The sequence below is a fragment of the Erpetoichthys calabaricus genome, chromosome 1 (genome assembly GCF_900747795.2).
Source record: "Erpetoichthys calabaricus chromosome 1, fErpCal1.3, whole genome shotgun sequence".
In the NCBI taxonomy this organism is placed as follows: Eukaryota; Metazoa; Chordata; class Cladistia; order Polypteriformes; family Polypteridae; genus Erpetoichthys; species Erpetoichthys calabaricus.
In genome coordinates, this window is record NC_041394.2 from 115,355,398 (window position 1) to 115,383,352 (window position 27,955).

Genomic DNA, 27,955 nt, shown 5'->3' on the forward strand with positions numbered 1-27,955 from the left:
ACGAGGGACATACAAAAAGTTTCCGCAGTTTTTTTTTTTTAACTCTATTTATTAAGAATTTCAAAAACAAATTACATTACTTTTCTACATAGTCACCTCCCTTTGCGATGCAATTTTCCCAGCGTCGTACCAACTTTTTAATGCCCAATTTCTACTCCTCCAGCCTTCACCATTTTCACCGAAAATATAAAAGTGCGGAAACTTTTTGAACGTCCCTCATATATATTAATTTCATACTGTAGCACTGATTCATTGTGGTCTAATACAAGGGTACAATGATGCCACCTGTGCCTTAGTCCACGTGCAGGTCTCATTGTTTATGGCATCACTAACCCTGTCACTCGTTTTATGTTCTGCATGAAGGGTTGGACTGGACTTCACTAATTATTTACTGAGTGGATACTGTTTGAAGCTCGTTAGAATTTCTGACATAACATTTACTGTATACAGTAATCCCTCCTCCATCGTGGGGGTTGCGTTCCAGAGCCACCCGCGAAATAAGAAAATCCGCAAAGTAGAAACCATATGTTTATATGGTTATTTTTATATTGTCATGTTTGGGTCACAGATTTGCGCAGAAACACAGGAGGTTGTAGAGAGACAGGAACGTTATTCAAACACTGCAAACAAACATTTGTCTCTTTTTCAAAAGTTTAAACTGTGCTCCATGACAAGACAGAGATGACAGTTCTGTCTCACAATTAAAAGAATGCAAACATATCTTCCTCTTCAAAGGAGTGCGCGTCAGGAGCACAGACTGTCAGAAAGAGAGAGGAAAGCAAACAAATCAATAGGGCTGTTTGGCTTTTAAGTATGCGAAGCACCCCTGGTACAAAGCTGTTGAAGGCGGCAGCTCACACCCCCTCCGTCAGGAGCAGAGAAAGAGAGAGAGAGAGAGACAGAGAAAAACAAACAGTCAAAAATCAATTCGTGCCCTTCGAGCTTTTAAGTATGCGAAGCACCGTGCAGCATGTCGCTTCATGAAGCAGCTGCACAGAAGGTAGCAATAATCTTTCAGCATTTTTAGACGAGCGTCCGTATCGTCTAGGTGTGCGAACAGCCCCCCTGCTCACACCCCCTACGTCAGGATCAGAGAAAGTCAGCGCAAGAGAGAGAGAGAGAAAAGTAAGTTGGGTAGCTTCTCAGCCATCTGCCAATAGCGTCCCTTGTATGAAATCAACTGGGCAAACCAACTGAGGAAGCGTGTACCAGAAATTAAAAGACCCGTTGTCCTCAGAAATCCGCGAACCAGCAAAAAATCCGCGATATATATTTAAATATGCTTACATATAAAATCCGCGATAGATTGAAGCCGCGAAAGGCGAAGCGCGATATAGCGAGGGATCACTGTAATGCAAATTATATTAAAACTATTCTCATAATGTTCAATTCATTTGACTTTACAGAGCTTAAACTCTTTTCAACATGTCAAGTATTATTAAACTGTATATCACAAATGTGATTTAGAATAATCCAAAATAAAGAATTCAGCAATTAGAGTATCTTTAATTTTCCAAAGAATACGTCTAGCCCTGTGGTTTCTGGTCATTGTCAACACTGGTTAAACGGGTATTGCTCTGTGGCTAAAGTAATTGTTAGACATTCTGACGTAGTGATTAAAACAATGGATTTTAAACCACAAATTTATTATATCAGTTTCTGCTTCTGTATTTATTTTGAAACTATGAGAAAATTAGTTTACCTGCCTGAGATTTCATTTTAAAAATGTATAAATTAATTATTTCACTATACACCACTGTACTCTGAGGTTAATATAAGGCCACCATTCCTCTTGTATTGTACTGTATGTTGTAAACAATGACTAAAAGAGATTGGCGTCAGGAAGAGCATCTGGCCATAAACATTTCTTCTCTTTTAATATCCCTTTGATGATGAGATGCAAAGATGTTACAAAGCATGTGTGGGGTACAGCTCCATTTGCTTATGTCAAACAGATAGGTGGGGAATTTGGGTGAACCACAGACAGATCAAACCTAATTTATGGTGGCCCTACATTTGATGCACTGCAGTGTGGACAGTACTGTGCAGGGAAAATGAAGGTGAGGTTGTAAGCATGAGGTGTGAAAGAGAACGTATAAGGATTGTGACCATAACTGGAAAATCTGGGGAAGTTGTAATGAGATGAACAAAACGATATGTGCTACATATAGGAAACAAGGTAAATGGGTAAAGGTGCAAAATTGGCATAAGGTAAGTTTTTTTTTTTTTACCAGATAAGTGATGGAAATGCTGAAGTTGGTGTACTTCTGTCTTAAAAGTGAGCAGAAAAAGTAGTGAAGGTGAAAAGGTGAATGAGCATGTTGTAGTTGTTAAGATGATGAAGGTTTAGGGTGTTTCAGAGGAAGGGTAATGGGTGACATCATGAAGGGGCATGCTGGAACCAGTACTGTTTGTTATGATAGAGTCCATGGAGACTATAGCTTTGATACCAGGAATGCTGTGGGTGAGAAGATTCTGGAGTTTGGTAATGTGATGGAAAATGTTGTATGAACACCATATTTATGATGGAAGAAAATAAATTGGCAACATATTTATCTGATGGGGTAAGGAACACAAAATACTATTTATAGTAATGAAAGTTTATCAGGATATGGTAACAAATGTGAAGGTGATCCATGAAGAAGGTGCTGTATCATATAATTTTTGGTTTTAAGAGATATTTTATTTAGATGAATGAAAAAGAGTAAGAGGAAGTATGTACCAGGGCTGAAGAAGTTAATTTTCTGAAACAACAGTAGCAAGAGCAAATGAAGGTTCAATACCATCAGGTGTGAGTGGCACATGGAAACCAATGAAGAATGTCTGGTTGAAAACAACTGCTGAAGTCTGCAGTTGAACAAAGGGAATGTCAAGACACAAAGAAATGTGGTCATGGAATGATGAGGCAGAGATGGAAATTGAGGAAAACACAAATGTCATAAAGAGTGGCAGAAAACAAAGGCAGATGGGGACTGGGTGATCTATAGGGGAGTAAAGCAAAACACTAGAAAAGCATTTGGGAGGGTGCAAGAAGCTATGAGAGAAGAGTCTGCAAGTGAACTACACAACAAGGAAGGAAAAAGAAATGTGTTCAGGTTCAAAAGAAAGACAGAACACAGTAGCTGCTAGATAAATGCAGAATGGGAACATCATTATTGATAGTAATGGGATTAATGATACCTGAAGACGTACATAGAGAAGTTACTTAAAAGAAGATGATGTAACAATGTTGTTCACTGTGAGAAAATAGGACCGAACTGCACATTTTCAAAAGAGGCCTCAAAAATACAGGAAAAGGTGAAAATAGGTAAAGCAGCTTGCACAACTGGCATGGTACTGGAAATGTTCCAGGTCACATCAAGTTTTGGAAGCAGGGAATGAATGTGATTGGGAGAGTGGTAGAGAATAGAATCATGGATCAACTGAAAGTTATTGAAACCCAGCTTGGTTTCATGCCTGGGAATGGTACAACAAATAAGACCTCTACTGTAAAACAAATGCAGGAAAAGCATCAGGTGAAAGGAAATAAGCTACATTGTATTTCTGTAGATCAGGAGATGGCACTTTACAGGGTGCCATGAGAAATTGTGAGGTGAACAACAGGAAAGCTAGGTCTGGTTGAATGGTTACTGTCAGCAATGATGTCAGTGTATGAGAGGGTGGGCAAAGTACTACCTGATGGCCAGATACTGCCAGTTGTACATGTGCCAGCGGATTTCAGGCTAGTCATGGAAATATATAATATTCCATCCGCTGTGATGTGTTCTTAACAAAATAATGCTACTGTTGGCTGGTGTAAGTATAGCATGTTGCCATGCAGTGTCATACAAAAAATAATTAAATAAACCAAGCTTTTACCATACGAACAGAAGCTATAGTTTTGCCATACAGGGGAATAAGTGTTTGCTTGGCTTTGTCTTGCATGTGCATTTTTAAAGGGCATGAGTTTGTGCATGGCTGTCTTTATCAGTAGTGAATTTAGTGAATTTAGTTGGCAGTGGCATCCACGAAGGCAGAACTTTCAGTCAGTATAAAGGGCATCGTTTACACATTTGTAAAAAGAAAATTATAAGGAGAAAGGTTAACTCAAAATCCAGAACTGATTACTGTGTGTTTCGTAAGACGAGGATTAAAATGCACTTACCATCTGCTGCCTCACAACTATGCTTTCAGGCAGTTTGTGTGTTTTTCAAATGCTTCATCCTCAAGTAAGAGAAGGAGGACAGCTATGGCATTACAGCTGAGCTCTTTTCCATTTTGGAATAGATTTATGATCTTTTTCTTCATTCTTCAAACTTTATAATAAATTGAATCTGTTGCAAAAGGCAAAACTAGTTCATTTATCCAATTGCAGTAAGGATCAATGTTCAGACAGAAGTGTGGACTCTACCTGATATGCAGCTCAGGCTGCCATCCTTTGTCTTGAATTTGAATCTCTCTTTCAGGACTTTAAGTGGAGTGAGAAAAATTTTGCAATTTGTTTCATCTGTTTTTGCTGTTATGTGGACAGTGTTTCAGAAGTATTTCAGCTGTAACTCCTGTGCAATACTGAACTTAAAAATAAAGTTTGCTCTTTGCGTGATTTCTACAGATTTTACATAATTCAGTATTTGTTTCTGAGGATTTGCAAATTATGTCATTATTTGGAAGCATACTGCATATAGTAAGTAGGTCTTTTCACAAATTAAACTTACAGAAGTGTATTAAAAAATACAGATCTTTGCAACAAATTAATTAATACAACATCCAGCAAATTAGTACAGAAACAAGCAAATTCATTGTTCATGACTAGAACAATGTCACTATGAAATAATTTTGATATAAAATTGCTCTCTTATTGGTGTTTAATAGCTTACAATAAAAAAAATGTACACTAAAACCATTGCTTGGAACAATGATTTTTATAGTTAGTATTGTCATTAACACATGTACCTGACTGTCTGGGTTCACATGCACACCTTTTTATGACAGTAATGAAGGTGGTAACCAGAAAAGTTTATGAAGGATTGCAATAAAAGTATGAAAATTCTAATTTTTATCACAAAAAGTGAAGCAAAATAAAATAAATACTAAAAACACCTCAAGATAAATGTAGGAAAGACTAAGGTGAAGGGGCAGAAAGAATACATAGAAGAGACAGATTCATGACTGTGTGGAGTGTGTGGTAGAGTTGCTGGGGGAAACTTAATTCAATGTCCAGTATGTCATAAGTGGGTAAAATTTGCTTGTGGAAAGTGTGTGGGGGGTGCAGGATGCTGATTTAATAAGTTCAAATTGACATATCAGTAACAGAGCTGGTCTGGGGAAACTAAAGTAATTCTGCTATTTAGGTAACGTGATAAGTGCAGATAGAGGTGCAGGCACAGCAGTGATAGCCACAGTGAAATGTGCATGAAGGAAATTCTAGAAACTGTCCCCCATTCTGACTCTGGTCTCTCTAGTATTGAAGGAAAGTTTATTAAAGCTGTGTGAAGAGTTGCATGCTGTGTCGGAGTTAGACATGACTGATGAAGGCAGAACATGAATCAAAACTGGAAAGAATGATCAGGTGGATGTAAGGACTGTCACAGAGTGTGAGAAACAGGAATACCAAGGTTTAAGAAATACTTTGTGTGGAGGTGATATTTACTGTGCTGAGGAGAAAGAGATTAAAGTGGTTTAAGCATGTGTATGACTTGGTGAAGAGATGCACAAAGGTAGAGGTGTGGATGAGAAAAACAAGAGGGAGGCCAAAGAAGTTATTTCAGATGATATGAAAAGACTGGGGCTCAACCTCAAAGGATGCCCAAGACCATGAAGAGTGGGAGAAAAGGATCTGGGGGCAAATTGCAAACCTATAGGTAAACCCTCAAAATGGTTGTTAAACCAGTGATGATGATGAAAATGAAGATTAAACTATTTTAGTATAATTTTAATCTTTAATTCACCATGGGATAATTGAAAGGCACAGTAAAGGTGGTTTGTTTGTTTAGTGTGTTCTTGATTATGTGTGTTTCTTGAAAATTGTTCTCGGAAATTAATAATAAGTACCTTAAAAGAGGTGAATATTTAGATCTTTATAAAAGTATATACATCACTTGAAAGAAAAATCATTTAGTTCATCTTTGTAAAATTTAGCAATGTATTTTAAGGGTAGAGTATATTAATCACCAGTTTAATGTACTGTATGTGTGAAAATATCAGCACTATTTTGCTTATTATAAGACAAGAACACATTTAGTTTTTCAAGATGCAGAAAGGTGAATTGCAAACTTATACTGTAAAGTCAGAAAGGCTTAACAGAAAAAATATTACCACGAACTCCCTGTCGACGATGTTCCCGTTCCTGAATAAAGCCAGCAAACATCTGAGTTTCCATGAAGACCTCTAAAAAGCGACGCAGACTTTTGGAGTAAACAGCCTTGCGGAATGCATCACGCTGGAAAGCAAAACTTTCATCTTCACGCTCCCCTGGCACCAGAAAAAGCGAGTAATGTCCCACCATCTCCACAAAGAACCTCACGAAGGCCTCTGACACAACTACACTGAGAGAGTTTGAATCTGTTGAGAGAAAACAGTAACACTACTCTTACAACAAAGGTCCTTGAATCTGTTTAAAACTTCTGTACTTAAATCTGATTTATAATCAATAAACATAATTTAAAACCATGGAATAGCTGGATATAATAGCCACTAAACAAAAAGAAAAATATTAATAGAAACACTAGAGCAAGTTAAACATCTTTTAAGGAGTCCAGATGATCAGGGCTTAAAATTTTAAATGGAGGTGATGAATTGTATTAAGGATGCTTAAATGTCTCAGGCAGGGGCAATTATTTAAATGTATCACAATTTAGATTTGTTTTTAAAAAATTGTTGCAGCTTTTTTCTCCTTCTGTTGACATAAATCAAGTACTGTAGCAGAATTTGACAAGAGATAAAATATTAAAGATGAGATACAATACTGCATTACATTCCAGTGTTTTTTTATCTTATTGAAGTATTTTAAAATAAATTTTTAATACAATTATATATCTTTTGCTATTATTAAAGAAAATTATAATAAGAAACTACTTTAACTTAGAATAGCAGCAGCTTTTACTGCATAAAGCCTCAATAATACAACTTTATGAAACCAGGCTAAAACCGTTTTACAATTATTATAACAATGATTTTTTAAATCATGTTTAATACAGTTTAGTATTGTGACAGGTTGGAGACTAATCTGGTAGCAACGGGTGCAAGGCAGGAATAAACCATGAGTGGCATACCAGTTTATGACATGATCTGCTCTCTCACACACACACACACACACATCCTCATATTGTCAGTTATGAATCATTCTAACACACATGATTCTGGAACGTGGGAGAAATAATTGCCAAGACATTGGGAGAATGTGAAGACTCCATACAGATCGTGACTTGGTTGGGGATTCAAACGAAGATGTTGTATATGTAACGCAACAGTGCCACACACTGGGATACTAAGCTGTACCAGCTTTACAAGTATGGTGACTTAAAAGATTCACTGTCACATTAATCATACAACATAAAAGTCACAATATCTATGTTATAAAATGATTTCAAAATATAACTATAAGCCTAATATGATAAGCAATGCCTAATTATATGAGCTAAGTGAATTAAAAGGACTTTTCTTTGTACCAGTGAAATAAAGATAATGACACATACCATTCTCATTAGCTAAATCTTTCCTTTTCTCAAGAACATGTTCTAGTGCTGCCTGCAGTTTATGGGGCAATATCGAGTCTTCATCTTCCATCTGTAGAGGAGAATATTATTGAAAGGAAAAGATTATACATTAATGTTACAGTCATATGAAAACGTTTGGGAACCCCTCTCAGCCTGCATAATAATTTACTCTACTTTCAACAAAAAAGATAACAGTGGTATGTCTTTCATTTCCTAGGAACATCTGAGTACTAGGGTGTTTTTCAAACAAAGATTTTTAGTGAAGCAGTATTTAGTTGTATGAAATTAAATCAAATGTGACAAACTGGCTGTGCAAAAATTTGGGTCCCCTTGTAATTTTGCTGATTTGAATGCATGTAACTGCTCAATACTGATTACTTGCAACACCAAATTGGTTGGATTAGCTCATTAAGCCTTGAACCTCATAGACAGGTGTGACCAATCATGAGAAATGGTATTTAAGGTGGTCAATTGCAAGTTCTGCTTCCCTTTGACTCTCCTCTGAAGAGTGACAGCATGGGATCCTCAAAGCAACTCTCAAAAGATCTGAAAACAAAGATTGTTCAGTATCATGGTTTAGGGGAAGGCTACAAAAAGCTATCTCAGAGGTTTAAACTGTCCGTTTCAACTGTAAGGAATGTAATCAGGAAATGGAAGGCCACAGGCACAGTTGCTATGAAACCCAGGTCTGGCAGGGCAAGAAAAATACAGGAGCGGCATATGCGCAGGATTGTGAGAATGGTTAGAGACAACCCACAGATCACCTCCAAAGACCTGCAAGAACATCTTGCTGCAGATGGTGTATCTGTACATCGTTCTACAATTCAGCACAATTTGCACAAAGAACATGTATGGTAGGGTGATGAGAAAGAAGCCCTTTCTGTACTCACACCACAAACAGAATCGCTTGTTTCATGTAAATGCTCATTTAGACAAGGCAGATTCATTTTGGAAGAAAGTGCTTGGACTGATGAGACAAAAATTGAGTTATTTGGTCATAAAAAAAAAGCTCTTTGCATGGCGGAAGAAGAACACCACATTCCAAGAAAAACACTTGCTATCTACTGTCAAATTTGGTGGAGGTTCCATCATGCTGTGGGGCTGTGTGGCTAGTTCAGGGACTGGGGCCCTTGTTAAAGTCGAGGGTCAGATGAATTCAACCCAATATCAATAAATTATTATTCTTCAGGATAATGTTCAAGCATCAGTCACAAAGTTGAAGTTACGCAGGGGTTGGATATTCCAAAAAGACAATGACCCAAAACACAGTTCGAAATCTACAAAGGCATTCATGTAGAGGGAGAAGTACAATGTTCTGGAATGGCCGTCACAGTCCCCTGACTTGAATATCATTGAATATCTATGGGATGATTTGAAGCAAGCTGTCCATGCTCGGCAGCCATCAAATTTAACTGAACTAGAGAGATTTTGTATGGAAGAATGGTCAAAAATACCTCCATCCAGAATCTACACACTCATCAAAGGCTATAGGAGGCGTCTAGAGGCTGTTATATTTTCAAAAGGAGGTCCAACTAAGTATTGATGTAATATCTCTTTTGGGCTACCCAAATTTATGCACCTGTCTAATTTTGTTATGATGCATATTCCATATTTTCTGTTAATCCAATAAACTTAATGCCACTGCTGAAATACTACTGTTTCCATAAGGCATGTCATATGTTAAAAAGAAGTTGCTACTTTGAAAGCTTAGCCAATGATAAACAAAAATCCAAAGAATTAAGAGGGGTTCCCAAGTCACATAACTGTATATGTCTGAAACATCTATTTTTTACTTTCAAAACAAAATACAATACATAAACACAGCTGAATTAAAATAGCAAATATTATGCATCAAACTGAACAATCAGCCCCTATTCAATAATCTATCTAATTTTCTAGCAAAAACATTAGGAACATACTGTACTCCTAGAATTAGTCCACATATTAGAAACCTCATCAAACAGTATGACTGAGGTCTATGCAGCAAATGTTTAAGATATAAGTATTACTTAATTTAACACCTTCATTTTGGAAATGCTTTGAAAGTGAAATGAATGACACCAGAGTTTGGCTTAGAAGCAATGAAGTGCAACAAATGATAAATCTTGCTGAACAAAAAAACAAACTACATTGTCACAGCAATCACAAAAACAGCATTCAACAGCTTAGGTCACCAAGTGAATAAGCAGCCAACCATACAAAACAGCAAGCAAATGGTATAATGCCCATTGTCCAGAAGTAAAACCATTCGCTAAAACATCTGTTAGTACTATTTATTTAAGTCTGTCATAGATTAGTTTTACTTTTCTTGGTAGTGTTTCTGTTTAACTTGAAACAAGCATAGTGGCAAATTTTTATAATGGGAAGAAAACATTTCTGGGAAAACTTACAGAAATTAACCATATCAATAACAACCTTTGTGCTGTTTGTACCCGTTCAGATATGGCATGAGTCTGCCATTTTACAATGTGGCTGCAATCATTGTGTTAAATAATTAAACTGTTATTACGGGTCAGTGGGATTTTTTTAAGGGAGATGGAAAAAGCAGTTCATCATCACTTAAGAAATACTCAGTAATACACAACTACACAAAAAATGTAAAAGATGTACCAAAGTACATAATAATAATAATATGCCAGCTCTTCAATCTTTACTTAAGATATATACAGTATGTAATATTTATTAATATGTGAATATATTTTATTTATTTATGTAATTTTAGATTTATTAATATATTAAATATTTATATTTATTATTTATGTAATTTTAAGGTACTTTATTAGTTGCCCTATAAATAAACTTTTCAATGTATGACAGATAGATGTTCTTTCTTACAGAAGCATGCATTTTACTTATAAAGGAAATCAAAATATATTTTAAAATGATAAGTTTTTCTTACCTGCCTGAGGAATCTGTTGTTACAAAGGTCAACTACCAGAACCTACACATTAGAGTATAAATAAAAGAGATATTAATTCCTGCCAGGCAACAGCCATCCTCTTTCCAATAAGGGCACTGATTAGCAAATTAAACCTCAGGTCAGGTCAGTTTTACAACACTACTATTCAGTTCCTGCAGGTTGTTTATTGGAAAACATAAACTGGCTAGTAATTAGACTTCCCTTTCTTAGACTTAAAGACTCTTGAAAACTTTTAGAATAATGGTAAGACAATCTGGTTTATTACATAAAAGGATTATTGAACTATACGTAATGAATCACAAGATTAACATCATCTAAAATAAATGTAAATAAGAAAAATAATACAAATGCTCACCTCCTCAATTGGAAGCTCTTTTAGGCGTGGAAGAGAGTTGGACAGCAGTCCCACAATAAAAGGAGTTGGCGTACAGACAATATCTATCATGGAAGGAGGCAGCACTGGAATATAAGTGTGTTGCCAGGCAAAGGGATACAAAAGGGCGACAACAGCATGGCAACACTGAGAAAGGGTGCTGGGTTAAAGAATGAAAAAGAAAAAGAGGCTTTAGAAACATTATAAATCACTCATTAAATTTAACTTATTTTCCATATTGCCCTGACGCTAAGCAATAGTTTCTAATGGCAGTCATGCTTTGATTACTAAATTATATTCACAGTATGTACAGGACCTTTATATTTAGTTCAGATATTATAAGTATGAGTAAAATAGAAATGCAAAATCCACATAAACATGGGTGACTGAAAGAGCATATGACAAAACTGGAGTTCTAGTGGTACATATGTAGCATATCTGAAAAACATTTTAATGTCAACCATGTAGCTTATACTCAGGAAAGAACTGAAAAAACATGGGGTGTTTGTTAAGATGACAACAGCTATGACTTGGCAAGTATTGGAATTATGTTGATGTTAAAAAAAAACAGTTCTTATACTGTAGTATGACAGAAAATATTTGTGAGAAGAGTCCCATTATAAAACTGATCATTCAATATCAGAAGCAATCACAGGAAGTTTTGCCAGACATCAACAAGCCAAGCTTTTATGTTCAAATGACTCATAAAGTTCAAAAGTTAGTTTTTAGGTAAAGGCAGCTCAGAAGTTTCAAAATTTAAGGTATGGAATTTTCATACAAATCTTAATCTATATAAATAAAAATGTAAATGTTCGTTTGTTCAAAATCTTAAATCTCTGAAAGTTCTTCACCAATTGCTTTGAAATTTTGACACAACGTTGCATTCGAATACGCGCGTGTTTTTATATACCTATATTATATAGATGTCACACCTGTGACAGGTAAAAACATGCTTTTTTTGAAAAACAGCGCCATCTGTTGGACGTAAAAGCAACACAGGTAAAAACATGCTTTTTTTGAAAAACAGCGCCATCTGTTGGACGTAAAAGCAACACACGCTATAATAAATATTTTACGATTCCATTTCAATGTTTCCGATTTATGATCCATTTACTATTTTAACTCCGTTAAATCGATCAAATACATTTGTAAGTACGTGAATAAAGGCAGCGACATGGCAGTTTTTGGAGTGCAACCAGAAAGAAGTGATAGGAATGCGGTCATACATATCAATGAAATTGCACAGTATCAGGCTGGAAGATACATAAGCAGCAATGAACCTGTATGGTGAATTCTTTCATTTCCCATACATGAACGAAGTCCAGCTGTTGTTCACTTAGCAGTACATCTAGAAAATGGACAACGCATTTATTTCACAGCTGCAAATGTACAACAAATACCCCTGAATCCACCGGCTACAACGTTAACTGCTTTCTTCACGTTATGTCAAAATGACACGTTTGCAAAAACACTGCTGTATTCCGAAGTGCCTACGTATTACACATGGAATGCGATCAGAAAATCATTTCAACGACGCAAACGAGGAGAGTGAGTCGTCGGACAACCTGGCATATTCAAAGAAACTACGATAGGCAGACTGTACACCGTGCATCCCAATCAAGATGAATGCTTCTTTCTTCGCATGCTGTTGGTAAATGTGCCTGGTCCAACGTCTTTCCAGCAATTGAAAATTGTCAACGGCGTTACACGTGCCACTTTCCGCAGTGCATGTCAAGCTCTGAATTTATTGGAGAACGACCGACACTGGGATGTATGCATTAATGACGCGTGCAACACGTCACATCCAAATCAAATTCGTGCATTGTTTGTAATAATATTGACCGCCTGCTCTTCTTCATCTCCAACACAGTTATGGGAGAAATATAAATCGCACATGGCTGAAGATATTTTCCGTCAAATACGCAAGGAAAATTCAAATATGAACATGGATTTCACAGCAGAAATCTACAACGAAGCGTTGATAATGATTGAAGATTTGTGCTTAGAAGTTGCGAACAAAGTTATCAATCAATTGGGAATGCCATCACCGAATCGATCTGCTGCTCCTTTGTTAGATGTAGAATTGCGTCGTGAACAAAATTACAACACGGGTGATCTTTTGTCGTATGTGCAATCAAATATTCCTAAGCTAATGCTTGAGAAAAAAGGCATTTACGATCAAATAATGCAAACTGTCAAAAACAGGGTTGGAGAAATCTTTTTCTTAGATGCGCCAGGAGGAACTGGTAAAACGTTCCTAATTAGATTGATTCTGGCAGCAATTCGATCCCAAAATGACATAGCCTTAGCTCTTGCGTCATCCGGAATAGCTGTGACATTGCTACTAGGTGGAAGAACTGCTCATTCTGCTTTGAAATTGCCATTGAACATGCAATTCATTGAAACTCCCACGTGCAACATTTCCAAAGCATCCGGCATGGGAAAAGTATTGCAGAAATGCAAACTTATTGTTGGGGATGAATGCACAATAGCGCACAAAAAATCGCTCGAGGCTCATTGCAAGATTTGCGTGTAAACATCAGACCATTCAGACAATGGAACAACAAAAAATACTGTACACCCACAAGCATTGTGAAATTAAACATATTAGAAACGTGCGCTTTCTCTTTTCCATTTAACCAGACTGAGCCACAGCAACGTGTGGCCGGGTACAGCTAGTTTTAACATAAAATTAAAGGCCCAGTATTAACATAATATAAATATTCCCTAACACTTCCTGTATTTTATGTTTAGTAATGGTAATTTTTTATACTTAGGAATTTGACCATTGTAAACACCAAGCAAAGTAACTGAACAGTGTCATTATGTAACTGTTAATATAATGTTTTGTTTTTTTTTTCTGTTTCTTATGGCAATACTTCGGATTGCCTGCTACTAACACTTCCCTATTTTCTTTCTCTTCTGTGTGTTCTGTAATGGTATGTGTGTTACTGCCTGGGTGACCAACGTAAATAACCTGACCTATAAAAGGTATCTTTCAGTAAATGAAGACAGTGTTGTCACTCTTGACAGACCCAGTGTTAAACTGGTTGATTCAATCAGGCTCATGTACAATAAACATCTTTCACTGTTGTATATATTATGTGTGTTCTGGAAATGTCAGGTGTTGCCCTTAAATGGACAGCTGAAAACAGATCAGGATCTGGACATATACTTTGACCTTAAAAAACTTTTGGAAATGTACTGCAGGGAAGTTAGTCATCAAATTATAAGAAAGAGAAGATCTGGAAGCAGTGTCCATATAGTTTTAGAATTGTTTTAAGCACCAAAAATGTCTTACAGTATGATAAACTTTTCATATTTAATTGACACTAAAATGTGGAGTTTCATGGAGGTTTCTAGTGCCATTAATTTTTTATCCATTTAAATGGTTTAAATAGTCACTTAAAAGAGATGTTGTATGTTGAATTGATAGTATATATTAATAAAATATTAATTGTTGTCTGTCATGCAAAATCTTGTACAATCCTGTCATCTGACAGCTTAAACTGTGACACACACTATGCATCCCATGATATGGATGTCTGGCTCACGGTAGTCCCAAAATGTGGCTTTCAGTCCTTCTCACCAAAAACGCAGTAGTGCATATCCCCTGACAGGAAATATATGGGCCTGCATGACATAGCTGACACAAAAACTGTAGGGACGGTGCATGTCCGGACACGAACACAGAGTGGATGTGCATGCATATAAATAACTCCAAGAAACATATTGAACAAGCTTCTTTAGGAAATGCAGGTGTACCGCCTTTGACAATGAAGCACATTCCAAACAGCAATAACACAGGTGTTTACTGTGGGATACAGAATGCAGGTGCAACAAACACTGACAACAACCTATGCAAACTTATACTCTGCTTGCGAGAATAAGTCATAAACACTGTTTGACCACAAAAAACATCATGATTCGCAACTTTGCTTCTGCCTTGTCCATGATGACATATGAAAACACTGCCACACATACCAAATCGAATACTTTACACAGGAAGTAGAAGAGTAAAAAATGCAAAATAAACAGTTTCACCAGCTCCATATGTTTTACCTCCAAGAGGAGCATACATGATCAAATAAGCTGAGGTCAAAAAAAAAACAAAAAAACAAACACCACTCACAGACACCTCACAGCTTAAATAACTTACGATGTTTATACATTTTTGGAAGAAGTGCTTACCCAAACACTTTGATATCCAAAAAATATACATATCTCTTATTATTTCCTTACAGTTCGAACAAAACAGTTCGATGAGTGACACTGAGAGGACACTGAGAGAACAGCTCTAGCTGAAGAGGAAAAGGCCACTGTGAGACAAAAGGATTGGGTGTATATTATTATACCAGACTTAATGGAAAATGTATGCACCAAATAAAAAAACATGAGGTTAATGTTGATTACTTAGTTAACAACCCATCATAGGGTAGCAAAGCTAGTATTCAATATAATTGTACAGTGGAGTTTTGGAGTTAGAAATTACACCTGATGAGAGATGCTTGGAAGTTCTAGTAGACTAATGCCTGTCCCCGTCCAGACATGGCATATAGGTAATTACACAGACTAATAGAATGTTGGGTTGAAAAGTATATTGTGTGGAATACAAGTAAGAAAAGGTTATGCTTAATTTTTACAATACACTTGCAAATTGAAATCTACAATACTGTGTAAAGACATTATCATTACAAGAAAGATGTAAGAGCTCTGAGAATAGCTACTAGATATATCCCAGTAACATGGGATGTGTAGGACACACTGACACTATTTACTTTTGTTATGACTAAAACACATATACTGGCTTACAAAATTGCTACCAGACACTTCTATTGCTAGTTACAAAGTCTCAGGATTCATGGAGGAGCCCCTCACCTGAATACAGTCTTCGTGCCTTATCTGATAAGATGATTGATACCAGACCATGTAACATCACAGGGACAAGAAGTTTGCACCAATGAATCAAGCAAAAGAATGGGCTTTTGAGCATCCAAGAAACCAAGGGAAAGACCTCTATTCCTTTCTGTAAAAACCCTTGTAAGATCCAGATTGTTACTCTTATAATCAAGCTCGTCACTTTCATCCTGGCTGTAACTTTGGCTTTCCATAGCCAGAATCCATAGTTTATAGAGTGTGGCCATAGCAGAGGTTGAAGCAGTCCCTTTACTCAGAAGGACAACTGTGCTGGACTAGAAGGGTGGAAGACTTGTATTTGTTGGAATTGGAAGAGGGTGCCCTTAATCCGAACCATGCTTAGGCACAGTAAGCGCACTAGCAGAGGGAGACCCTGTATGAAAGGCTACGCATTTGTCTTGTGAAAACAGAAACTGACTGGTCACCATTTGCTCAGAACATGTGATTTTGCTAGTAGCATGAAGACTAACACAGTGCTTTTGAACCTCAAAAACAAACCACTGTATTGCCTGCAACCAAAGAGAACAATGAGACCAGCTCCTAAAACAAAAGCAAGAAGGCATGCTGAAGAGCCTTCCATGTGTATGAAGAAAGCCAACCAGAAAAGTAAGAAAGCAGAGCTACAGTATAACTATTCTTAGAACTATTAAATGTAACATGGTAGTTAAGACAAATCCAACTAATATTAACATTGTAACTGCATAAGTTCTAGTGGAGTTAAAAGTCTTCCTAAATCCAGCAAGAAAGTGCAGGGCAGTAACTCACACCAACGCACACATATAAATACTGTGTGCAGAAAGGTAAGCCAGTGCATAGTCTACCTGTGAGTAATGGATGCCACTTGCAGGCAATAGAAGCTTCATAACTTGGTAAAGAATGCATGCATATTAACTACATGAAATGAAAGATCACAATTCATTAGTTATGTGCCATTTGCTATAGGAGAAAAAGTTTTTAACTAATCGTTTGTAATATTATTTTTTGTATTGTTTCTTACTCTCTTTCATCTATATACATGTACAGTGCATATCTATCTATCTATCTTGATAATTGTGTGAAATAATTAGTCAAGTGATTAACCCTTCTCTTTTACTACAAATGTAAGCAGTGAGGAAAGATTAAAAAAGCTGAAGCTCCTCTGCTTAAATAACTGGAGGCAGAGAATTGAAATGATGGATATATCTTAATTTATGAAGGGAGTTAACAGCTATTACATCTAGATGAACTCCAGGGGAAGATGGAAGTCAGGCAAAGGTAAAAAATGTACTGTACATCCTTCATCCAAAGTATTCTAGATACATGGAAAAAATGACCAAGAAATGTAGATAAATGTAGCACCTTCTAAACATTCAAATCTTTGCACAACAATTTTTGGAAATATTATATGAAAAGCACTGAGTGGCTCATTCTAGGAAAAACTGTTCTAATAATTATTATTATATTTTGTATTCATCTTTCAACATTTTTCTAAGGAACAGTAACAGGTTGACTGACTTTACTGAATTACTGAGTTCTTTTGCATTCCAGATTTTTAAGGTCATAATTAAATAAATTTAAAAGAACAGTATACTTCTAAATTAAAAGCAGAGTCCCAAAATATTGATACATCAGCTTTTTCTCAACAGACATATCAGCTTACATTTGTTTCCACGTTAAAAAAAAAAAAACAAACTTTAAAAAAGAAAAGAAGATTACATCATGGATACTTGAGAAATTGAAAGTGTTTTTTCCAGCATTTAAATTTTTGTTTCTTGCCAATGAACTGCTTCTTTATGAAGTTTTACTAATCATCCCAAGCTTGCGTTCTCCAGCTGGCTGACGTCTTTTCCAAAATGATTGTTCCCATGGCAATGCAAAAATACATACACATTCTTTCCAGACCCTAACAAAAAATAAGTGTCAATGACTATTATTTCCAAAGCTTACTACTCCATATTCTTTTGTGTTGTTTCCCAACAAACTCAGAGGATATCAGCAAGCAGGAATTTAAAAAAAGAAAAAACATACTTTAATAGTTAATATGATAAGAGCTAGAAACATCTTTAAAGGAAATTAGAGGGGAAAAAAGGAAACTCACTGACCATCAAGAAAGCACGGATCCATTACACAAAGTTCAATTTCAGAAGTTCTTTGTTCAAATACCAACATATGCGCATCACAGGATGACTTTAAAATGAATATTAAAGCCTATATTTAGTAATGGTAAGCCACAACTAGTAGGTCTTGTGAGTTGTTAATTCTCTTTCTCTTTCAAAAAAGTGTTTAGGTGTTGTAGGGAATATGTCCCTGTGATGCCCTGGTTGCCTGCATCCATGGGCCCCTTCCATATCCCAGGATATTGCTAGTCATAACTGAGATGGACTAGGGCAAATGAGGGCACAAACAGCAATTATGGTGCAAAAGTGCAAAGTTCTTTTATTAAAAGCAAATTGATCAATGGCCATGAGTACCATTCACATTCATGTCAGGCCAGGACTCCGCAGTCTATTTAGGGTGGAGTGGTGGCTCTGAGGCTAGGGATTTGCACTGGCAATCGGAAGGTTGCCGGTTCGAATCCTGTAAATGCCAATAGGGACTCCGCTCTGTTGGGCCCTTGAGCAAGGCCCTTAACCTGCAATTGCTGAGTGCTTTGAGTAGTGAGAAAAGTGCTATATAAATGCAAATAATTATTATTTACACCTACAGGACAGTTGTCACTCTTTTAGTGATGAAGATGTGCACATCCTGGTCAGGCAGGAATGCTGGTTTGAGCGAGGAGTCAAGGAGGCCATTTACGTGAAAAAGGAACAACCATCTCTGAACCGAGGAGGGGGTCTAAGGGCACATCTTTCACCATTTTACAATGCTGTGATTGCAGCCATTCCCCAGCTCTCTGTGAATGGTACACATGGCCATTGATCAATGGACAATTTGCATGTCATTGATCACATGGCCCATTGTTAGTCAATGGTGCTAGTTTCAGTCATTATGCAAAAGTACTGTTTATAAGGTTGGAGAAACCTGCACTCAACTGAGACTGAGGAAGTCACTTGGATGAGTGATGTAACGTATCTCCCTGGAAAAGAACTATGTCCAGATGAATTGAATCAACTTTCTAGAATTTCCTTACCTGGATTATGGAGCATGCATTGAGACATAAAGAACCTAATATAAACACTAGTAGGATTCCTTCCTCTCATTTTATTGTAATCAAACACACTGCTCCACTTTCATTTCTTTCTAAGTCATGCATGTTAAACAATTACACACCAATAAAATGGTAAGTAAATCCATGTATGTGACAAAACAGTACTGATTAAATTTATTATTATATAGCACTATTCCCTGAATATACATAGAGCAATTGCAAAAATCCACAACTACAGTGTATTAACAGGAACTTGCTAAACCATACAACCTATATCATACATGAGCACAAGAACTACATTAAACACGCAGTGAAAACAAGCACTTTCAATATAATTCATACAAACAAATCTTGACAATGCACAATAGCAAATTACACCAATCAATTGTGATAGGCATGTGAATGATTAAATTTAGAGACATAAAAACAAACTCTGAAGACATCCGTCCCATCCATCCATTTTCTAACCCACTGAATCCGAACACAGGGTCACGGGAGTCTGCTGGAGCCAGTGCACCTAACCTGCATGTCTTTGGACTGTGGGAGGAAACCGGAGTACCTGGAGTAAACCCATGCAGACACGGGAAGAACATGAAAACTCCACACACTGAGATCCCAGGAAGTGAACCCAGGTCCCTTTACTGTGAGGCAGCAGTGCTACCACTGTGCCACCGTGCCGCCCTCTGAAGACATCAGACTTCTAAATGTACTTGAAAAGTTCCCCAAGCATGCAGGAATTGTATGCATTGCTGAAGAAAAGCTGTAAGGTGGTAACCCATTACTTGCTCCATGAAAAAGGCCTTTTGTTAGTATAAACTTTCTTTTTTCTACCACCTGGTCGTTTTCCACTTACTTTTGTACAATTTCATGTTATTGACTGAGCTTAAACTACTTAAATTTAATAATATTGCAACAATTAGGGTGTTCTAATACTTTTGACAGGTAGTGTATATATATACATATATATATATATATACTCATACATAAAATATTTGCAAATATTTATAGTACATGCAGAAATTATATTTATGTATGTTGCATGCATACACTTCTCTGTATGTGTGTTTGTCTGTTGGTAGTGTGTTTTTGTTACTTATGTTACATATGACAATAAGCTTGGGCTTGAACAATTTGGTTAAAATGTTACTTTATCTTTCTACTGTATTACTGTACCATTTAAAATTAAACAATATATAAATGTTACCTCCACTTGGTAATCTATAAAACAATAGTTTTGCTGTCTGATAAAAGGTGAAGAACTTGGTTTAGGCTGAGTATACACCCTATATTTCCATTTTAATATCTGATACAACTATAGCTTCATTTATTTAAAAGACTGAAAGCAGAGGGGAACACAGCCTGACTTATCTTTAATTTATTAGCTTGAAGGTATATGTAACTTGAGACTATGAAATGAACCAGAATTTAATTAAGCTACAGTGCACTGTACATGTTTGGTTAGCCATGAAAAAAACACTGATAATACTGATCAAACTCTTCTCTATATGTTGTGTTTTGTGTTCCTGCCATTGCTATTCACCAGAAAACCAGAGGGTCATCTTTCACTCAAACAACGTTACCAATTTAGGAGACACTTTAAGATGTTATTGTCTAGTGCTCCCATGCATAATAATCATCTGTTCCAGCCATCCTTACTCTGTAAAGTATTTAATTAATGGAAGTTATTTGGTATTTGGACATTTAGGGACATCTAGATTAGCAACATGTATGCATTCTTTGAAAAACTATTCCTTCAATAAATATTCCAGTAACACATTACATGTACCAGTTAAAACCTTAGTTAAAAGACTCCTGCCCAACTTTCATAATCTCACATCATATCTAGGATTGAAACCATACTAACTAGTAATGATAAAGATACAGGCAGCATTTCTATACTCTACCAAATTATTTCAATGAACACACTCCATCTATGCCATCTTTGGAAACAGGACCGTCTGATGAGAATCTCAAATAATAAATTGAAGTCTTAGCCATGGAAAAGATACACTCTTCATCAATATGTGCTAAATATGGCATAATTCTGTTAAATTATACATCACCCACAACCTCTTCAACTAACATTGTTCAAAATACATCTGAGATGATCCAAATTATGAAATGTTATTAATTACATGTCTTACTAAGGTTAAATATTTTGAGGATTTTGCGTAAAATCTCTACTTATTTCTAAAGTAGATTTGGATTTATAGATTCTCCAGATCCTGTAGTAGGCATATCCACAGTAACACTAAAAGGGAGAACAATCTGCCAAGTAAAATCTTACATTACAATGTTTGCATGTCTTGTCTTATTCGACTGGAAGAAATCCCACCCCACCTTCAATAACTCAGCAGGGAAAGAATATCTCATGTTAGTTGAAATTACATAAAAATCAAAAATTCTCCACAAATGAGTGTCCTAAGCTTATACAGAACTTGGCAAGAATATATACTGTAATGGTGCCTCCTGTTACCCCTCTCAATGTGATGCTACAATATACAGTATATAATTGCTGCATATTGGGGTCAGTTTCCACATAGCTCTCCAAATTGAGTAGCAGAGGTGTATTGAGGTTGGATATGAAATGTAAATGTATAGGAATTAGTATTGAGTGTATCCTTGATACTGCATATTTGTGCCTCAGTCATTGTAATGTGATTTATAAAATAAAAATAATTTCATTTAAAAGTCAAATGAGGCATATATGTATAAGTTAACAGCATACAGTATGTATCAACTTACTATAAAAAAAATATATTTTCAATCAAAAGACAAACAGACAACTATTTTTTTTTCCATTTTACTGCATATTTAACATAACTATTGTCAGATACTACAGGAGATGTTAATTCAGCTTTTGTAAGCACTGACTGCTTGAGCCTTCACAGGAATGAAGGTGTAACAAAACCTTTCTATTAGGTGAAATGTATACACACAGGTTCAGGGTCTAATGTGAAATTTGGTTATGTCTTGCAACCACATATACTGTATATTGGTAAAGACCTAAATGTTGATTAAAATGAATATGTAATTGGTTTATTCTCAGATTGTATATGGCAAACAAAGTTTTTGAAGCTGGTTTACACAACTAATGTCATGTGTGGAGTTTGAATATTCATGTATGAGTTTTCTTCCAGGTACCTTTTTTTTCTTTTTCTCCCAAATCCTCAAAAGACACACAGTGATTAGGTTAGGTTGGTGACACTAAATTGTGAATGAGTGAGTGTGTGTGTGTGTGTGCGTGTGTGTGTTTGTGCATGTGTGGGTACCCTGTCTAGGGTGGTTTCCCACTGGGATAGGCTGCCATCCCATGCAACAGCATTGTAAACAAGGCCTCCTATATAGTTAGTAAAATAATAAGTAATATTTATTTGCAGATCTGACTTGGTAAAAATACGTCAGGTTTAAACACTGTACAGTATATTTATTTAATTTTTTCAGTTATCAGGAAGTTGTAAAAGGTGAACATAACTCAGAAGATAATTAACAAGGTTCTACCTCAATTGTTTATCCACCTGCAGAGTTAGAATTTCCCGTAAGATTCATGATGAATTTGACAATATGATTATTCATTCTTAACTTCACCAGCTAAATATCCCCTTTTTATTATGTTTTCCCTGTTCAATCAAAACTGGGTCAATTTTTATAAGCAAAACTACATACTGTTAGTAAAGGTATGTGTGATATCCAGACCTCAATTTTTAGCTAACAGGGATGGCTAGCTACATAGGCTAATCATTCTGCAGCTATACGTGAATCTAATTATAAATATGAGTAGTGTACAATCAAAAGAGAACAAAGAAAGCATGTCAGTAAACAGAGAGTTGACTGCTGAGAGTAATGAACCTCTCTGATGATTTCCTCACAAGTGCCAATTATATTTTGTTTCTCCTTTTATTAAACGATGTGATGAATCACTTGAGAATGCACATAAGCAGTAAAACTGAAACTAATTTGTTAGAACAACCCACTTGACCAGAATTTAAAGAATTTTGAAAATCCACAACTTATAATATTAGAACACCATAAAAATGTGTCAGAGTGTGAGCACAATTAAGGTAGTAAACAAGAAATAATTTTTAAAAAGACAAAAATTGCAAAAGTAACTTTTACAAATTTATAGCTATGCCAAAACTATAGATCTTTCAAAAATTTCTTATAAATGAAAATCTGATTCTGCAATGACTTTCTGAGAAATTTTTCATACAATCAAGTCAAGTCAAGTCAAGTTGGGGAGCATGCACTGGTACAGTGTGTTGCCGCACCCACTACATGACGAAACAACTCGGGATCCTGGTTGACAACCCCCTAGGCAGACACACGGTCCAGTCCTACCCTCCGGAAATGACCCTGTATTTGCCGCAGCCAGGTGTTACGTGGGCGACCCCTTGGCCTGGTCCAGCCACTCGGGTCCCCAACAATGAGGACCTTACAAGCTGAATCACCCTCGGGGAAATGCGTCACATGGCCGTAGTGCCATAACTGACGCTCCCTCACAATGCAGGTAATGTGCCTCATTCGGGACTCCATGAGCAACCGCTCATTCAACACAAAGTCAAACCAACAGTACCCAAGGATTTTCTGGGGAGACACAGTACCAAAAGAGTCCAGTCTTTTTCTCAGTTCACTAGATAGTGTCCATGTCTCGCAACCATATAGAAAGACAAGAAGCACCAGGACTCTAAAGACTTGGACCTTTGTCCTTTTGCATAGATATCGGGAGCACCACACACCCCTTTCCAGCGACCTCATGACCCCCCATGTTCTCCCAATCCGTCCACTGACTTCATAGAAAGAGTCACCAGAGACATGAATGTCACTGCCAAGGTAAGTAAACCTCTCGACAAGGTCAACACTCTCTCCGCAGTCAGACACACTGCTGATGGCTGTGCCCAAGAAGTCATTAAAGGCCTGGATCTTGGTTTTTATCCAGGACACTCGCAAGCCCAGACACTCAGACTCCTTGCTCAGTTTCTCTAGCACCCCAATCAGAGCCTGTATTGACTCCGCGAAGATCACAGCATCATCAGCAAAGTCAAGATCCATGAATCTTTCTTCACCAACAGATGCTCCACAGATGCTGGACCCCACGACCTTGCCCAACACCCAGTCCATGCAAGCATTGAACAGAGTAGGAGCAAGAACACACCACTGACGAACCCCAGAATCAACTGGGAAAAACAGAGGTTCTGCCTCCATTCTGCACAGCACTCACAGTACCAGTGTATAGGCCAGCCGTGATATCCAGCAACCTCGAGGGGATCCCGCAAACCCTCAGGATGCCCCACAGTAGAGCTCGATGAACAACGATGCCAACAAAGGCTGCAAAGAAACTCTGCTGATATTCGTGGTTGCACTCCATGAGAACCCTCAGTCCCAGGATGCGGTCGATGGTAGACTTCTTAGGCATAAAACCAGACTGTTCCGGTTGCTGGTATGTGAGCAAGTGGTCATGGATCCTATTGAGGACGACCCTAGCAAGGACCTTACTTGGCACAGAGAGCAGTGTTATCCCCCTGTAGTTGTTGCAATCCAGGCGATCACCCTTCCCTTTCCAGATAGGGACGACAAGTCCCGTTTTCCAGTCAGTTGGGATGATGCCTGTCTCCTAAATGGAAGCAAAGACTGCTTGCAATGCCAGGAGGACAGCCTTACCACCAGCCTGGAGAAGTTCTTCCCGGATTCCACAGATCCCTGCAGCTTTTCCTCCCCTCAGCTGGTTCACCACCTGTGCAATCTCAGTGAGATTGGGTGGTTCACAGCTACAGGTTTCATATAATAATATACTTTAAAAATAAGATTCAAATATTGTCAAACTGGTTGGAATGAAAACCTGCCGCTAAAACTAATGTACATGGCTGAACTTGAGAGTGCTCTAACCATCCTTCATTTTAAGTTGTTTTTTTCATAACAGGGACCATATATATACAAAACATTCTTTTTTTCTGAATTGCAGTCTGATTATTTAGGTGGTTACCTACCAGGTAAAGTTTGTGGTTGGTTGGCCAGTCAGCAAACATCCACCACATTGTCTTAGTTGTGTATCACAGGTATGTAATACAGTATCAGTCTGATTAGTATTCTTTGTATTATCTGGCAGATACTGTATCATATATCCTAAATAATCAGATTGAAATTCAGAAATAAAAATGTAATACTGCTTTCCGAAATTCACCATGTCAAATAAGTGAACCAGCCGCAGTGGAGCAACATCAGAGGCTTCACCTCAGGTGCAGATGGCCGAAATTTATAGTGCATACACCTGACATATACTGTATATATAGATATATATATACAGGGGAAATAATTTGATCCCCTGCAGAATTTGTAAGTTTGCTCACTTAAAAAGAAATGAACAGTCTCTAATTTTTACGGTAGTTTAATTTTAATGGAGAGAGACAGAATATTACCTAACAATCCAGAAAAAACATATTACATAAAAGTTATAAATTGATTTGCATGTCATTGAGAGAAGTAAGTATTTGATACCCAAGCAAAACATGACTTAGTACAAGGCAGTAACACGTTTCTTGTGGTTGGTTACCAGGTTTGCACACATCTCAGGAGGGATTTTGGCCCACTTCTCTTTACAGAAACTTTCTAAATCCTTTAGGTTTCTTTGCTGCCGCTTGGCAACTTGAAGCTTCAACTCCCTCCACAGATTTTCTATAGGATTGAGGTGTAGAGCCTGGCTAGGCCACTCCATTACCTAAATGTGCTTCTTCTTTAGCCATTCCTTTGTTGCCTTGGTGGTATGTTTTGGGTCATTGTCATGCTAGAAGACCCATTCACTGCCCATCTTCAGTGTTCTGGCTGAGGGAAGGAGGTTCTTGTCCAAGATTTTATGGTACATGGCCCCATCCATTGGCCCCTCAATACGGTGAACTTGTCCTGTACCCTTAGCAGAAAAACAGCTCCAAAGCATAATGTTTCCACCTCTGTACTTGACTGTGGGGATGGTGTTCTTTGAGTCATACTCGGCATTTCTCTGCCTCCAAACACAGTGGGTCGAGTTGATGCCAAAGAGCTCGATTTTGTCACCTTCTCACAAAGCTTCTTGCTGATGGTCTTGCAGCCCATTCCAGCCTTGTACAGGTCTACAATCTTGTCCCTGATGTAGTTTGACAACTCTTTGGTCTTGCCCATGGTGGTGGAGAGGTTGGAATGGAAGAAATTGATTCTGTGGACAGGTGTGCTTTATACACATAACGAGTTCAGATCAGGAGTACCTGTAATTTATTGATTTATTGATTGATTGTTATCTGTGTGCCTTTCTCCATTAAAATCAAACTACCAGAAAAATTAGAGACTGTTCATTTCTTTGTAAGTGAGCAAACTTACAAATTCAGCAGGGGATCAAATAATTATTTCCTCCACTGTATATACATATATAAATAAATATATATACTGTATATATTATATACAGTATATAATATATATATATATATATATATACATATACTGTGTATATATACACACAGTATATGTGTATGTATATATATATATATATATATATATATATATATATATATATATATATAGTAAAAGGCGCTATATAGCGCCCGACCCGGCACAGACTCAGGCAGAGGCACGTACTTAAATAAAAGACTTTTTATTTCTCTTCAGCCGTGGGGCATGCCTTCCCCGTGTCCCACGGGCCCAACACAGTCCCACAAGCACTTAAATTGCACACAAACCACACTTCTTTTCACCTCAGCACCACCACTCCTCCTCAGGCTTTGTCCTCCTCCTCCCGACTCTGGCTCTCTCGAGTGGTAGTGGCTGGCCTTTTTATACCCCACCCGGATGTAGTCCAGGTGCTTGGTCACCTGGGCCTAATTGCATTTCCGGGAGGGGCTGAGGAATTGACCATCTGGGCTGGTAAGTCCACGCAGCTCCCCCTGGCGGCCATCCAAGCCCCCAACCAGGCTCTGGAGGACTCCATGTCCCATGGAGCTTTGCGCCAAGTTGGGGAATCATCGTCCACCAGGGAGGCTGCCACCAAGCATCCCGGGGGAGGTACTGAGCTGCCCATGCTGGCTCCCCCGGAATGGATGCAGTAGGGGCGTCCCTGCCGGACATGGGAACCGGCTGTCCTTCACAATATATATATATATATATATATATATATACACCTTCCCTCATCTCAAAATACTGTAGTTTACGTCACCACTAAGTACAATGTGAGAGGAAACCAGAGTAGCTGGTGTATGTAGAACACAAAAACATGTTTTCATCTTCAAGACAGTGACTACACTCGGAGTAACGTCTTGCACCACAAAGCAGTAACATTAACTTTGTGCCACTGTGGTTGCACCCTTTCATTAAAAAAAATATAATTTTTAAAGATAAGGCAGGCAATGTAGTATAGCCTATAAAGCAATGAACTATACACTATAAGATGTCCACTTAAGATCCCACTCAGACAGACTTATCTTCCTAGTGTTCCACATTTCCAGTGTTACAGGATTTAAGAATTTATGGTTCTCTATGTAGAAAAAAACAAACAAAAAAAAAACTTTGTGACATTTGCACAAAATACATCCTTAACAAGCTTCCATCTGTGTTCTTTTATTCTGGTTGAACAAGCGAATTTAAAGTAATAACTGTGGCCCATACTAATTCCTTTCATAATTTAAAACATTTCAGTCATGTCACCTTTTATATTTTCCACTTGCTTAAACTTAAAATGTTCTTTCCTAAAAAATGTTTTCATTGTTGTGATTTACAGTATAAAACACAAAAATGGTGTTACTGCACATTTGGCATTTGCATTTTAGTGTCTCTAGTGGCAGAGCATTGAAGTGAAGAGATCATTTAATGTTATTGTGCATTTCAATGATGCGTTAGTCCCATTTTGATGTTTTTAAACTAGTTATATTATAGTAATAGTGATATGCACTGGTGGCCGTCTGGGCCCT

The 27,955-nt window shown here is 37.3% G+C and overlaps 2 protein-coding genes across 3 annotated transcripts in view; both read right to left on the reverse strand.

Moving 5' to 3' along the window:
- Positions 1-27,955, reverse strand: part of tulp3 (tubby-related protein 3) — a 470,805-nt gene that overhangs the window by 83,254 nt on the left and 359,596 nt on the right. The gene's annotated exons all lie outside the window — the stretch shown is intronic.
- Positions 1-27,955, reverse strand: part of si:dkey-82f1.1 (DENN domain-containing protein 2A) — a 148,566-nt gene that overhangs the window by 5,023 nt on the left and 115,588 nt on the right. The window contains exons 15-18 of one of the 2 annotated variants that reach the window (XM_028805490.2): positions 10,970-11,147; positions 10,594-10,635; positions 7,674-7,764; positions 6,298-6,540 (exon numbers count right to left, since the gene is read on the reverse strand). In XM_028805490.2, the coding sequence (XP_028661323.1) occupies positions 6,298-6,540; positions 7,674-7,764; positions 10,594-10,635; positions 10,970-11,147 (554 nt within the window). Of the gene's footprint in view, positions 1-6,294; positions 6,541-7,673; positions 7,765-10,593; positions 10,636-10,969; positions 11,148-27,955 lie in introns of both variants that reach the window. The other variant, XM_028805480.2, reaches the window with a different exon arrangement.